This window comes from Numenius arquata, chromosome 2 (assembly GCF_964106895.1).
Source record: "Numenius arquata chromosome 2, bNumArq3.hap1.1, whole genome shotgun sequence".
NCBI classification, from domain to species: domain Eukaryota; kingdom Metazoa; phylum Chordata; class Aves; order Charadriiformes; family Scolopacidae; genus Numenius; species Numenius arquata.
The window spans coordinates 27,442,969-27,455,752 of NC_133577.1; the positions used below are offsets into that span (position 1 = coordinate 27,442,969).

Sequence of the window (12,784 nt, forward strand, 5' to 3'; positions counted from 1 at the left end):
TATCCAAAAGCTTTTTATGCAACCCTAAGAATACTAACCATTACTTTACTACCATTCCTAATGCTTGCATTCACCTCCTGTTCCTGAATAGCTCCTGTAACAGGAGATAAATTTTTCAAACAAAAAACTGACTGTGGATATCCTGAACAGATATTAAAGGCCACAAATAATTTGAAATCTTATTAAACATTAGACAGTATTAACATTTTTATGAAGTACGTATCTTGTGCATTTCCAAATGTTATTATTTTTTCTAGTTTCTAAATAAATCTTACTGCACAACTATACTTAGCAAAAACAGGACTTACACATTTGCTGGTGCAATTTAATTGAAGATTTGTAACTTAAGAATTAAATGTAGATATTTGTAGTCACTAAGTCAAAGCAATTACATTCTTTAATATTCACTTGCTTCATTTGGAATAGTTTTAGTTCTCAGAAGTTCTTTGAATACTGAGTCAAAGTCGTCAAGTGTCTCCTTTTCAGAATCCATAAGAGGCACAATCGTTATCTTTATGATTTTATTGAAGGTGATCCTCTTTATTTTAATTCCCCTCTCCAAAATGCTCCCTAAACACCTTTTATAACATAAAGCGATCTGTAATAAAATTTCCCATTTCCCCACTACGTTAGCTTTTTTCTACAAAATCAAAATAGTGAAGCTAGCTTGTCTTTACAAAAATATTTTTCAACGTTTAGCCAAAATTCATTCTAAATGTATTAATTAATTAATTAATTAATGAAAAAGTTTTAGACACACAGAATCAATCCTTAGATAATTCTATAACAAGTAAGCAATTAATTTCCTGTTAAATTGGCCAAAAAGTTTCCTAGATTTGGATGCCAGCACTCTACCACAATGGATTGTTTAAGAAAACAACAGTAACTGAAACAAAATCCTCTTCAAGAGTCAGTTAAGCCAAATGATGCTCCACCAACCCATATCTTCCTATTGAATCCAATGAAAGAGTTATTTGCAGTTGTTTAACTGTAGTTATGATTTATATTGTTATTTATATTGTTACAAAGAAGCACAAGTTACTTGGTCATCATTAGATTCCTAAGCCTAATGAAGCATATACCTATATTCAAACTAGGAAAATGACACTGCTATCATGTAAACATTTTTGGAAAACGAAAGCATCCTTATACTTACTCTTTATAATGGATGCTGAAATTTAAGTTATTGAGTATACTTTTTTTGTAAGTATAGAAAACATTTACATTCTATTTCTATATGACAATTAGGATGGAACCAATTTATATACTGAAAATTACAGAGACCATAGGATTTTAAGAACACGTGAGTATTTCCATAGGGACATAATAAATTCAAATCTAACAGCTCTCATAAAAAATACCAGTTAATTGAATTTTGCTCCCTAGTATTCTTACTTAAATCTTTTGAAAATGAATTAAAACTACCAAACTAAAGGAAGAGCAGTATCAAAAAGGAATAATTTTTAACCAAATGCCTGCTGCTGCTTTTATGACATTCCATGTTTCATCATTATAGGTTGGCTTAAAAACCTGTATTATTGCATTAGCTTTAATAATAGAACTGAAGTGGTAGGCTGTTGCCCACACATCACATACCACTTTAACATCAGTATACATTTTAGGTTTCTCACCTTGTCAATCATTTTACGGGCTTCCATTTCTTCAGAATTAGGATTTTCCAACTCAATAGTGTAAGTACCTTTGTCACTCTGGTCATCCTCATTGTCCTTTTCAGTAGCAGCAGAAATATGTTGGCTTTTCAACTTTTTGTCCATCTCCTGGTTCTGACCAGGCCTATGGCCAAGGCTTCCCGAACTCCTTAACAATGCAGCTTGTAAGACAGGTAACGCAGCAGAGGGTTCTTCTGATTTTTGTTTTAGAAGTTTTGCATGAACGCCATGCACGGCTTTGTGATGCGATGAGCTGGCTTGCACAGATGATGGGACTGCTTTCTCTCCTGATGTAGGTTTCACTCTTTCAGCTCGCGTGTGAGGTGTGGGAGATTGAGATTCTGAGCACAGAGCTCCTACATTCTGAGAAAAAGAGTAAGAACGTCTCTTTCGAGGATGGTCTTCGTCAAAAAACTCAATCATAAAGGCAGTCTGACTCAAACCGGTTTGCTCTTGCTGCTTTTCTGTGGAATGGACTTTCTGGTGTGACTTTTTCAGCTCCATATGATGATGCCTGAAGTGTTCTTCAAGTGCTGCCCGCTTACTGTAGTGCCGGTGTGCACCAGCATTTTCTGAATCACTTTGTGTGCCATCATCATGCTTATTCCCTACAAGCAAAGCAAAAGGATATATAGCACAATGAAACAAACAAAAAACCCCAACCCAACACACACAAAAGAAGCCAGCAAACTAAGAAAGAATTTCAAATTGGTTTTCTGTTTAGCCTCCAACAGCTTTCAGCACATGGCTCTGCAAATATTGTACAACTCCTGATAATGCATTCAACTTGCTATGAGTCAAACAATTAATTACTCTTGTCACCAATATTCTCATCTATAAATACTTATCAGTGACTTACAAAAGCCAGTATTTTACCAGCTGTACTATAGTATGATTCCCAATTATATTGATTTTGTTACACAGCCCGTTGATTACTAATGAATACTGAAACATTCTAGGCAAGGCTAAGAGGGAAAAGAAAACCCTAAAAAAGCCCTTCTGGTAGCTGAAAATACCCATTTGACAGCCACAGTTCCTATTGTTGGATTCCTCACACATTTACAACAGTTCACATGAGAAATGTCTACTGAAAATTGGAATGAATTCTTTATTACTCTTTACAAGAAATACAATGAGTTTTTCCATCATTCACTCCCGTCAGCATCTGATATATGCATGTAAAATTATTGTTATTACTTATTAATTCCACAAGCTACTTTGAGATCTATGAATAAGGATTAAGTATTTAATAAATCATATATACGCATACAAATATACTTTGTAATGATACCTGAAAATGCATGGAAGACTGGATACTCATATACATTAAGTCATATTTAACACAGGGCAACTATGAAAGTGTCTACACTTTCGAGTTTTAGCTCAGTTCCTCAGAAGGAACAGTTTTACCTTCTTTGAACTCTTTTGGATCAACTCTTACTCGTGTGTACATACAAAGTATAATTTTTTTTTAAGGTTCTCTCACTTGCATAGTTAGGATATGCACCTCCTATTCAATTAAACAGTAATCACATATTGGGAAACCTTACTTATCAGATGAATAGCACTGAATACACAGCTGAAATCCTAACTTACATTCCTGTTTGCTACTTATTTATACAGTGCCTAAGAAAACAACGTGATGGTTCATATACTTCCAAATAATAAATATCAACACTACAGTGACAGTCATATAACATAATTTTAGCAGTGTGTCTTCAGTACAGGATATTTTAAGAAAAAGTTGAAGATTATTTTTTTTAAAATCGAACTTTCAAAGTGGCTAGGTATATTCTCTACCTTTACAATTTTAAAAAGCACAAGTAATGAGTGAGAATACAAACGGATCACAGAAGCTTACAAAATTCAGATATTTATTATAGCCACATGCACCCCATAATTTGCATAAGTTCCACCTCTCTCAGATGATAATTGATCAAACTTTGAGCAGTTTCTGCCAGGAAAAGGATAAGGCCTTGTAAACAAAGCCCTTCCTATTTATCAAAGTGACATGGCAAATATTTTAAAGAATGTTCATGAATATAATACAGTATCATGAAGACCAAAGAATACTCTGTGATATACTCTAGAAGAAACATTATGTTACTATCTTAATGCTAGCACATTGATATAATTCTGTTTTCAAAATTTTAGTTTTTAGCTTAATTTGGAAAAGTCAGCCTTAAAAAGCAGACTTTTGATCAGTAAGCCAAAGTACGTTGTACCTATCCCAGTCGGTTTAAGAGCTAGACACGATAATGTTGCAGAATCAATGAAAATCAGAATTGCAGAGTTAACCTGCTGAAATTAAGAACAGAAAATAGGAGAAACTTTCAAAATGAAAACTGAAGAACTTTTTCAAGTTTGAATGTCACCAGAATCTTAATCTGAACTACTTTCCTCTCTATTCTGCTAACTGGCATCCAAAAGAAAATATACTTTTCACACTTAGTATTTGATTTAATTTTGTTTGAAATGTCACTGTCTGCAGTAAATGAACACCTGGAATGCCATTCAACAGCAGCATTCTTATAAATACAACATTCTGCAAGCTTAGTATAAAAATTTAAGCTCTTGGTCTATTTCAGATTCCTGACTCAAACTTGACTCCATCATACATGATTGATTTAAGCAGAATAACTATATGATGTATTCTTTGCCATAAATTATTTTCTTAGAGCACATGAATATTCACAGAACATATGCTATTGGAAGAGTTGCTAAAAGCATAATTTGAACTTCAGAGCTTTGATTCTAAAAAGCAATTCAGCTTTTTAAAGTAATGCATGGAAAAAAGTGAAATATATGAAGTTTAACTAAGGTTTGGGTTTTTTCTTTTTCCCTTTCAGGATCGATGTTTTAAATACTTGATGTTTTCAGCTGTACTAGAATATCTCCAATTAGTACACTTATTGTAAGATGATTTAGGATTTGGCTTTCTATCCTCTTTTTAAGACTTAATACTGCAATACAATTTCCCAGCACAGATCCTTGCGCGCATGTGGAGTATCTGTGACTTCAACTGAACTCCGCAAGGGCTCAGGGATCCAGCTCACTGGATGCTGGTGAGGAATCGTTGCTTTCAAAAATAAGCACAGCTGGAATTATTCACTTTACCTTTCAGTCTCTTCAAGTACACTGGAACATCACTCTTAATACTTTTGGAATCCTCCTCTGTTGGTTCCCATATCATTCTAGGAGGATTGTTCTGTGCTAGCCAATCTGCTACTTTGCTCTCTGCGGCCATCATCACCGTTTGAAGCCCAGGCAGGTCCTGACCACTGGAGGAAGAAGACTTTTTTGACTTGTGACGCTGTTCCGATGTGAATTTTGTCACGTGATCTTTGATTGTTACTTTTCCTGGAGTGTTGTCATCGAATTCAATGGTAAAGGAAGCATGCCCTGCACCTGCTGCATGGGAGCTTTGGGTGTCTTTTGTTGGAATTTCATGAATAGTGCTCTCTGCTACCTGCGAAGGTTGCTGGAATTCTTTTGTAGGGATTTCAAAATAACTTGGTTCCCTACAGAAAGGATAAAGTTCTTCACTTGCAGCTGCAGATTGCTCCTCAGCTTGCTTGGCATCTGTGCTGCACCCTATTAAGAAAAATAAAAAAATAGATTTCACAATACTTGGGAACTTCAGGTTCTTCAAGAAGTTTCTGAACTCCTGTAAAGGCCACTTGAGTAATTTCTGGAATAAACAGTAAGATTGTGGAGAAGATTGAGCAACGTAGTTCTGGAAAAATACTTCCAGAATTACATATAAGAAGTATTGCTAAAAAGACAGCACGACTTTTAGCTGTATGGATTGTAAAGTGGCAAAAATCTCACTTAGAATTTGTCAAAGGAAATTTGCATTCCAAAAATTTTTAGATGATGTAAAGGTCAGATGAGTTATTAGCACATGGAAAACAGGGAAATCACATTAGAGAAATAGTTGAGATGATCATTATTGCAATTCCAACCTATTGGAAAAACATAAAATCAAGGTGCTCCCAAAACAAGTGCTAGCGTTCCGGCTTTCCAACTCCTGCAGTGGATAGCTAGTATAATTTTGTTTGGTAATATTCTTAGGAAAAACAATTTTCACATTATTGCAAGATAAACATTAACTCTGGCTTGAAAAGTTTAACAGTGATAAGCATTGGAAAGTGTTATGGATTTCAAACACTTTATGTTTCTACAAAAGATAAAAATCAAACAATCGAGCTAAATCCTATTGTCACCTGCTCTTATTTTACTTGTTTCCATAATTTGCAGATTAACAGAAAAAGCAACAATAGCTGGAAGCATGCAGAATGTTACCAAACTATGCTCTAACTGGGTAAAGAAAGCAGAATGTGGAAAAAGCACGGGGTAGTAACTGAAAGTCCCACTGCATAGCCTGAACGAAGGCCAAAGCTTCTTGTGGTTGCTAGCAAAGCTACCGATGTGCCTTTAAGAAAAACCTTCTGGTTGCATTTCATGAACTAGTAAGTGAGCCAAAATATCTGGTGCAGAGATGTGCTATAAGCAACAGATGCTTGAGATGTTAGTAGCGATGGCAAGTTACATTCCAGCAAAAGAATTCTGAATAATTCCTATGTGATTTATCATGAACCACATTAAGATGTTTAAGAAATCATTTTAGATTGCTAAGTGAAGGAATAAGAATGCAATTAAGAGATTTCTGGCACTAAAAATAGCCACACTATATCTGCTGAGAGAGTTAACGTTTGTGTATGAAACTGTTATGCAATAAGGTAGCAACAGAAACATTTATAGTGGAGCCAGGAGTTTAAAGGGTAAAGGATGCAGGATGGCATAATGTGCCTATGCTGTTCTTCACAAACGCATGCTTCTTGTGAAGATTTAGGAAAAGGTTAAAAATTAAAAAAGGATGGTAGTTTGATACAGAGAAATAGAACTAATTAAGGGACAGCATAATAGCTGGAAAAGTTAAAAAAAGAATGGTATTATGGAATGATAGCAAAAATAGTACACATTATTATTGCCATGCTTGGATAGCAACAGGATAAAATAACTCTGATGGAGGTAACACAGCTGTTTTAATTTATTTTATCTAAAAGTAGCTGATACAAACACTAAAGACGTTCAGAATTCAGAGATTTTTTTATATTGTGCTGTTGCATTCCAAAAATACCCTAGCTAATGCTTTTCACTGCACTGTCAGCTACCTCATCTCTGTGGGGTTGTTTTCAGGCACTACAACAGCAACTCACTACTCCCCTCCCCAGGAAACAGAATGCCTTTTTAGTCTCCTTCCTGAAAACACTTATGCCAGCAGATAAACAATATAGAATGAATCTATTTTACTGATGCAAAGGTGGTTAAAAAAAGCTTCTATGCTTAGACATAAAATGTATACAAATAAACAATAATCACGCTTTGCAGCTACTAGATTTTAGGTAAACTACTATCACACTCTGCTTCATCCAGCTAATAACAAGCTGAAATGGATCAAGCTCTAGCAGGATGAAATCTAGAGGCAGGATCTTTACAGTAAGCAACACTGTCATTGAATAGCAGAGTAATCCACCAGGGAGCCAGTTCCTATGTACCTTATTTTTTCCCACTGGTTCTGTTCAGAGCTTCAAGCCTACAGTTTAACGCAATTCCTGTAACAACTAATTAAGCAAGATATAGTGTGCAATGCTCCTTTAAAAGATAACTGTCTAATACAGTATGTTTTGAGAAATATTTCTATTTTGGTGCCAGGCAAGAGTAATCTACTGGCCACACAATAAAGAATATTTTTCAGTAAACATGAAATAACTAGTTCATCAATATCTTTTGAAAATTATAAGACTGTAGCCAAACTGCATCAGATGTCTGGTAGGCTTAGGATGAGTGGATCTGTAACACCAGCTTGTCAGCATAGATGGACAACTTCATAAAAAAATTTTCCCTGTGAAACTTGCCTGCACCAAATTTAACATTTGAAATCAACTGTTTATTCTACAATACACAGAGTATTTGATTCTAATATTTTTGATTAAACGGATACTATAATATCATTTGAATCTAAGTTATGACAGAGTTTAATCAAAAGAAGTGAAAAACTGAACTGCAACTACATTGTAAATTTTTCTAAACTAGACAAATTCTTAGAAATAAGGAAAAATATGAAAATAAAAGTACAAGTTAATTACTTAAAAATCCTATTTTCAGTCTGAAGTACTTGCATTTTTAGAAGACTTAAATACATCAGAATTGATTAGAATAAGGAATTGAAAAGAATGGAGGAAACAAAAAAATTAATATAGATTCTGATCTGAATCACTCTTTGGAATTTTTCACCCAAATTCTAAATGCAAGTCTTTACAGCTTTCTAAATATTACAGTCATCTATAAAATAGCCTTACCTTTGAAATCCTATTATAAAAAGTCATCTGCCAAGATGAAGCAAATTACGTATCAGACTAAATACAGGTAGCTTTAAGAGAAAACCCTCAAGCAAATACAGAAGATAGGGGTCATCACAGCTCTATCGTTTTTAAACAGAGCGAGCATAGTATCTGTACAGCAAAAAAGACAGTTTCGAACTGGAAGTGTGTTTTGGGAAAACGAGGGGATGGACATGTTATGAACTGCTATCTCTTCAGGAACTGACGAGATTTCTTCATTGGCAAGGGTGAAAGGGGCAGAAAAACAATGAGGATATCTGTAAAGAAGGTGCTCTCATTCTACAAAGGTCTAGAGCTACAAAAGGCAATTGTGCAATTATTCCTGCAAGGCACATAAGGAAGCAATAACTGTAGCTGCCACACAGGTGTAGTGAGACTATGAATGAAATAATGAGTCTAGGAGAGGCTAAGAGGGAAACTATGTAATATTTAGGAAATCACAGGCTTAACCAAATGGAGATTCAGGGCGATTCTCTACCAGAATAATCTCAGAGATGATAAACAGAAAAACAACATTGACCTTGTGTCATTAGCAGAATTGATTACACTTTTTAGGACTTCTTAGTTTTTTAAGTTTTTTTTTCTTAATCTGTCATGCACAGAAATAGTCAGTCTTAAAACTTTGCCTGCCAATCTGGACAAGAAATGTCATAGGTGTTCTGTGCTATTCAACATGATCTATTAGATATGCAAGAAATCACCTTTGTATATGAGTATATTATCATCTGCAAAGCTAGGATGAAAACTCAGAAAATATTTTGCAGTTTTCAGATTTTTTAGCCATGTTCTTTTTTTCTGCCTTAAAAACACAATTTTAGAAATAAAACTTATATAAGAAAATTATCTGGAATTTACAAAGCACTTGAAAAAAATGTCTGTAAACCTGGAGCAAAATATTTATTTGCAGAAAGTATAAGAAGAAGCAAAAATATCCTATTTCCACAATACCCCAAAATATTTCTTATATGTTCGCTTTATATTTGGTACTGTCCAATGATACGTTTAATGAAAAGAAACTGAAGTTAGCACTTTCAAATGCTTAATATAATTTCTTTTTTTCCTTTCTCCTTCTCTCCATATTATTACTTTTTATTTCCCAATTACCTTTTAAGTTCTTTTTTTGCTTTATGGCTGAAGCATATTTTTCAATTGTTATTTAAAGACAAGATTGCAAAAACACATATAATGATGCACCTAGTATTAAATAGGAGGATCTCTGTCTTTTAATGTCATAACCTGTCCTATGAAATAATATGAAAATTTCTTTTTCTAAATAAAAATAAAAAATAGTATTATATAGAAATCCCCACCTGTGATAATAAATCATTTAACTACATGCTTTAAAGGAGCTAAAGTGAAAAAAGTGCAAAACTAACCTTACTTAAATATGTTGCTGTAATGGCTCTAAAGTTCTGTAAGATCCCTGTGACATACCGTGCACATTCGCTGCTGTAGCTTTACAAAGCAAGTCTTATATATGCAGAACTTTCATGTATTCTGGGGCAAAACTCAGCAAAATTCTAGAACAAACTTCTAGGAACTTTAATGTTAATACTAATGATTAAACATATGTGCAAACTTTTGCACATATGGATTACTCTGGTACTTTTAAAAAGTCAGCCTTCTTTACCTTAAAATGATACCATTTTTTAAATATGAGGAGCATTTAATCTCATATACTGTTATGCAATGCTGGAATTAAAAAATACTTCATGCCAAATGGAAAAAAAAACACTTCAGATTCTTAAAATCTGTTTAAAAAATGACTTCTCTCTTTTCTTAGATTTCTAGTAAAGGCATTAATGATGTAAAATTCTAATACTACAGAAATCAGCAGAGAATGCAGTTTATGCTTTTCCAGGAAGTGAGAGTGTAACACATGGCAATAATAATTACACACTCGGTAAACTTGCCAATAACATGTAATTTTAACTGCTGCAGCATTGATATACTCACACTATAGGTATATATGTAACTATTCATTTTAATATAGACTAGTCGATCTATGGATCATTAAGTAAAAGCAACATGCATGTCAAAAAAAAGCAGAAAGTTTTTTTCTTTTTGAAGTTGTCCAGGCTATTCTGCTGTGTTTGCAAATAATTTCCATTAGTGAGTTTTCATTGTGACATAAAGACAGTAACATTGAAATAATCTTATTAACTTGAAACTGTAAAGACTAATTGTCTATAGTTGGCTTAGCAGAAACAAATCTCCCATTTCAATCTCCTCATTAAACCTTGCCCCTTCTGTTATAATTCATGCCTTCTTTTCTATTCAGTGAATAATCATGTACCAAATCATTAAAGCACGAAGCAGGTTCTTCATAGGATTAATTTGTTAAATGATATTGGCTTTATTGATTTGAGTTACTGAACAAAAAGTTTAAGTACTTACATATGTGAATTCACGTGTAACGTACTTAGTTTTATGCAGTTTATAGTAAGAATCACGTTCCAAATTGGTGTTTTAAATGCTTAATACAATTTAGCCCATGAAAGGATAAATAACTGCATCAATCTTTAATATTATTTATTGGAGTTCATTTTTATTTGAAAGTTATCCAAACATGACAGTCTTGTTAAGTTTCCAATTTCTTTTCATTAAAATGTTCCTTTATATTGATTTCCAATTATTATATTATCTATGTTATAAAACCTAAACACATGAAGAAAATACATAACTAACTTGTTGAAAATTAACTTAATGTTTTCATGGAATGTAATTGCAGGCCAAAGGGGCCCAAAAAGCTTACGCCTATTTTAGAATTGTATGAAAACATTGAGGATTTTATTTTGCACACAACTACACCAATGTAGTTAGTGTTCTGAGATTGAGGAAATGTGTCCATAGAGGCAGATGTCGACTCTTATCTGCTCTGTCCTCTCAGGCTCTCTGTCAACACTACTAAAAAACATCCACAACAGTCAAAAGCCAGACTAGCAAAACATATGACTAATGCCTACTGAGAGATTAAGCGATCAAGATAAATAAAACACTTGTCTACATAAAGGATTTTAGTTCCACATCCTCCCAAATTAAATTTTTTTGCAAAAATGTTAGGTTTTGGGTTTTTTTTCCAGCAGTGTCTTCCCATAATATTTCACATAAGCTTTTGTTTAGTATGTGCTTATTTAAACTGAATTCCATTCTTGTGGATTTAGTTTGAGGAAATCGAAGATATTCCTACACTCTACTTAAACCAATTCTATTTGTCGGAGATAAACTCATGATTAAACAACAACATAAACAAAGGAGATTTCTAACACGTTGTACATTTTAAAGAAAAGAAACGTATTTGCCAGGAAGATTCCATGCCCAAGTTTTATTTTTCTATATAGTGTATATATATGGAAAACAAAACCAAAATCAGTTAAACACTGTAGAAAATATTAGTCCATCTTCTCTATTCATCATTTACCTTATGATGACTTCACTAAGGCAAAGCATATCAAAATATCCCCATCACCGATGTTGTCTAGAACAAATTTGTTTTCATCTACTAATGAAACAGACTGCACCTCCTTGATTGGTTTGAGGGGAAGTCTGAACCTTCTTTTATTTTGAACTCAGGAACTAAGACAGAAGCACTGATTGATCACATTCTGAAAAATCTCTTGGTAAAATAAATACAAGAGTATGTAAAATTTAGTTATGTTTTATGAAAGTTATGAAAAAATAAGAATAAGCATACTACTAAACAGAAGCTGGAATCTTGTATCATACCTTCTTAACAGCATGGCACCAAGATCACAGACTTCAGGATATTATTTTTTAATACTCCTATATATAATGAGGGCAAATAACATGCATGTTTTTTTTAAATTAAAACAATGAGATAGATACATGTGAGTATAAAAAGCTTGATGAATTCATACTTTTGTTATATGTTTGCTGCAGACACTGGCATCTAAACAATAAAACCACAGATATTAGAGACATTACCACCCCTGTTTTGGCACATACAGCAAGATACAGCCACAGGTTTCATAGCCAATAGTTAATACTTCCTGTAATCTGGAAAGCAAAGAGAGTCACGTGGCTAGCAAGCCTATCAACGGCATGACTTGAAGGCAAGGACTTAATTCTTTTTCTTTGTAACTGATTACATACATGCTTTTCCGTTTTGTTGAGAAAAATCGAAGTGGAACACCAAATAAGTCATTGTCTCTCATTATTACTGTCACTAGGAACAAAATTTGTATTCCTTATGAATGCCTAAAAGTCTTTGAAGAACATACTTCTAGACAACATTTGAACTGCAGAGTTATAGATTACAGATTACTAGTGTAGGATATTAAACCTGTTTTTAAAGCCTCCATAGGAGCACACAAAAGCATACTCTACTCATGCCATGTATGGTAGAGAAGTTTTTAATGAAAAAACCAACGAAACAAGAAAGCGTTTTATAACTGTACTGACACAGTTCTTTTATACGCGACAAAGTTAAGTTGCACAAAACTCAACACTAATTTAAATGTTTTCACCTAGTTTCTTTCTAGTACTCCAAATTTTGGGAGACGGACTTTACTGTCTTAGTTGTGACAGCTTTAGACTAATATGAAAAAGGTCATTAAAGGCTATTACAAAAAGTTAACTCCAAAAATGTTGACTTTATTACATCGAACTGTTAGTTTTACTTTATTTTACATGTTTTTAGAGTTTATTCCAAGTACTGCAAAATAGGATTCATGACAAACAAGGCAA

General features: G+C 33.6%; 1 protein-coding gene across 1 annotated transcript in view; it reads right to left on the bottom strand.

Moving 5' to 3' along the window:
• Window positions 1-12,784, bottom strand: part of CEP170 (centrosomal protein 170) — a 102,590-nt gene that overhangs the window by 52,011 nt on the left and 37,795 nt on the right. Inside the window, exons 8-9 of the mRNA XM_074144387.1 lie at window positions 4,788-5,264; window positions 1,632-2,278 (exon numbers count right to left, since the gene is read on the bottom strand). Of these exons, the coding sequence (XP_074000488.1) occupies window positions 1,632-2,278; window positions 4,788-5,264 (1,124 nt within the window). The remainder of the gene's footprint in view (window positions 1-1,631; window positions 2,279-4,787; window positions 5,265-12,784) is intronic.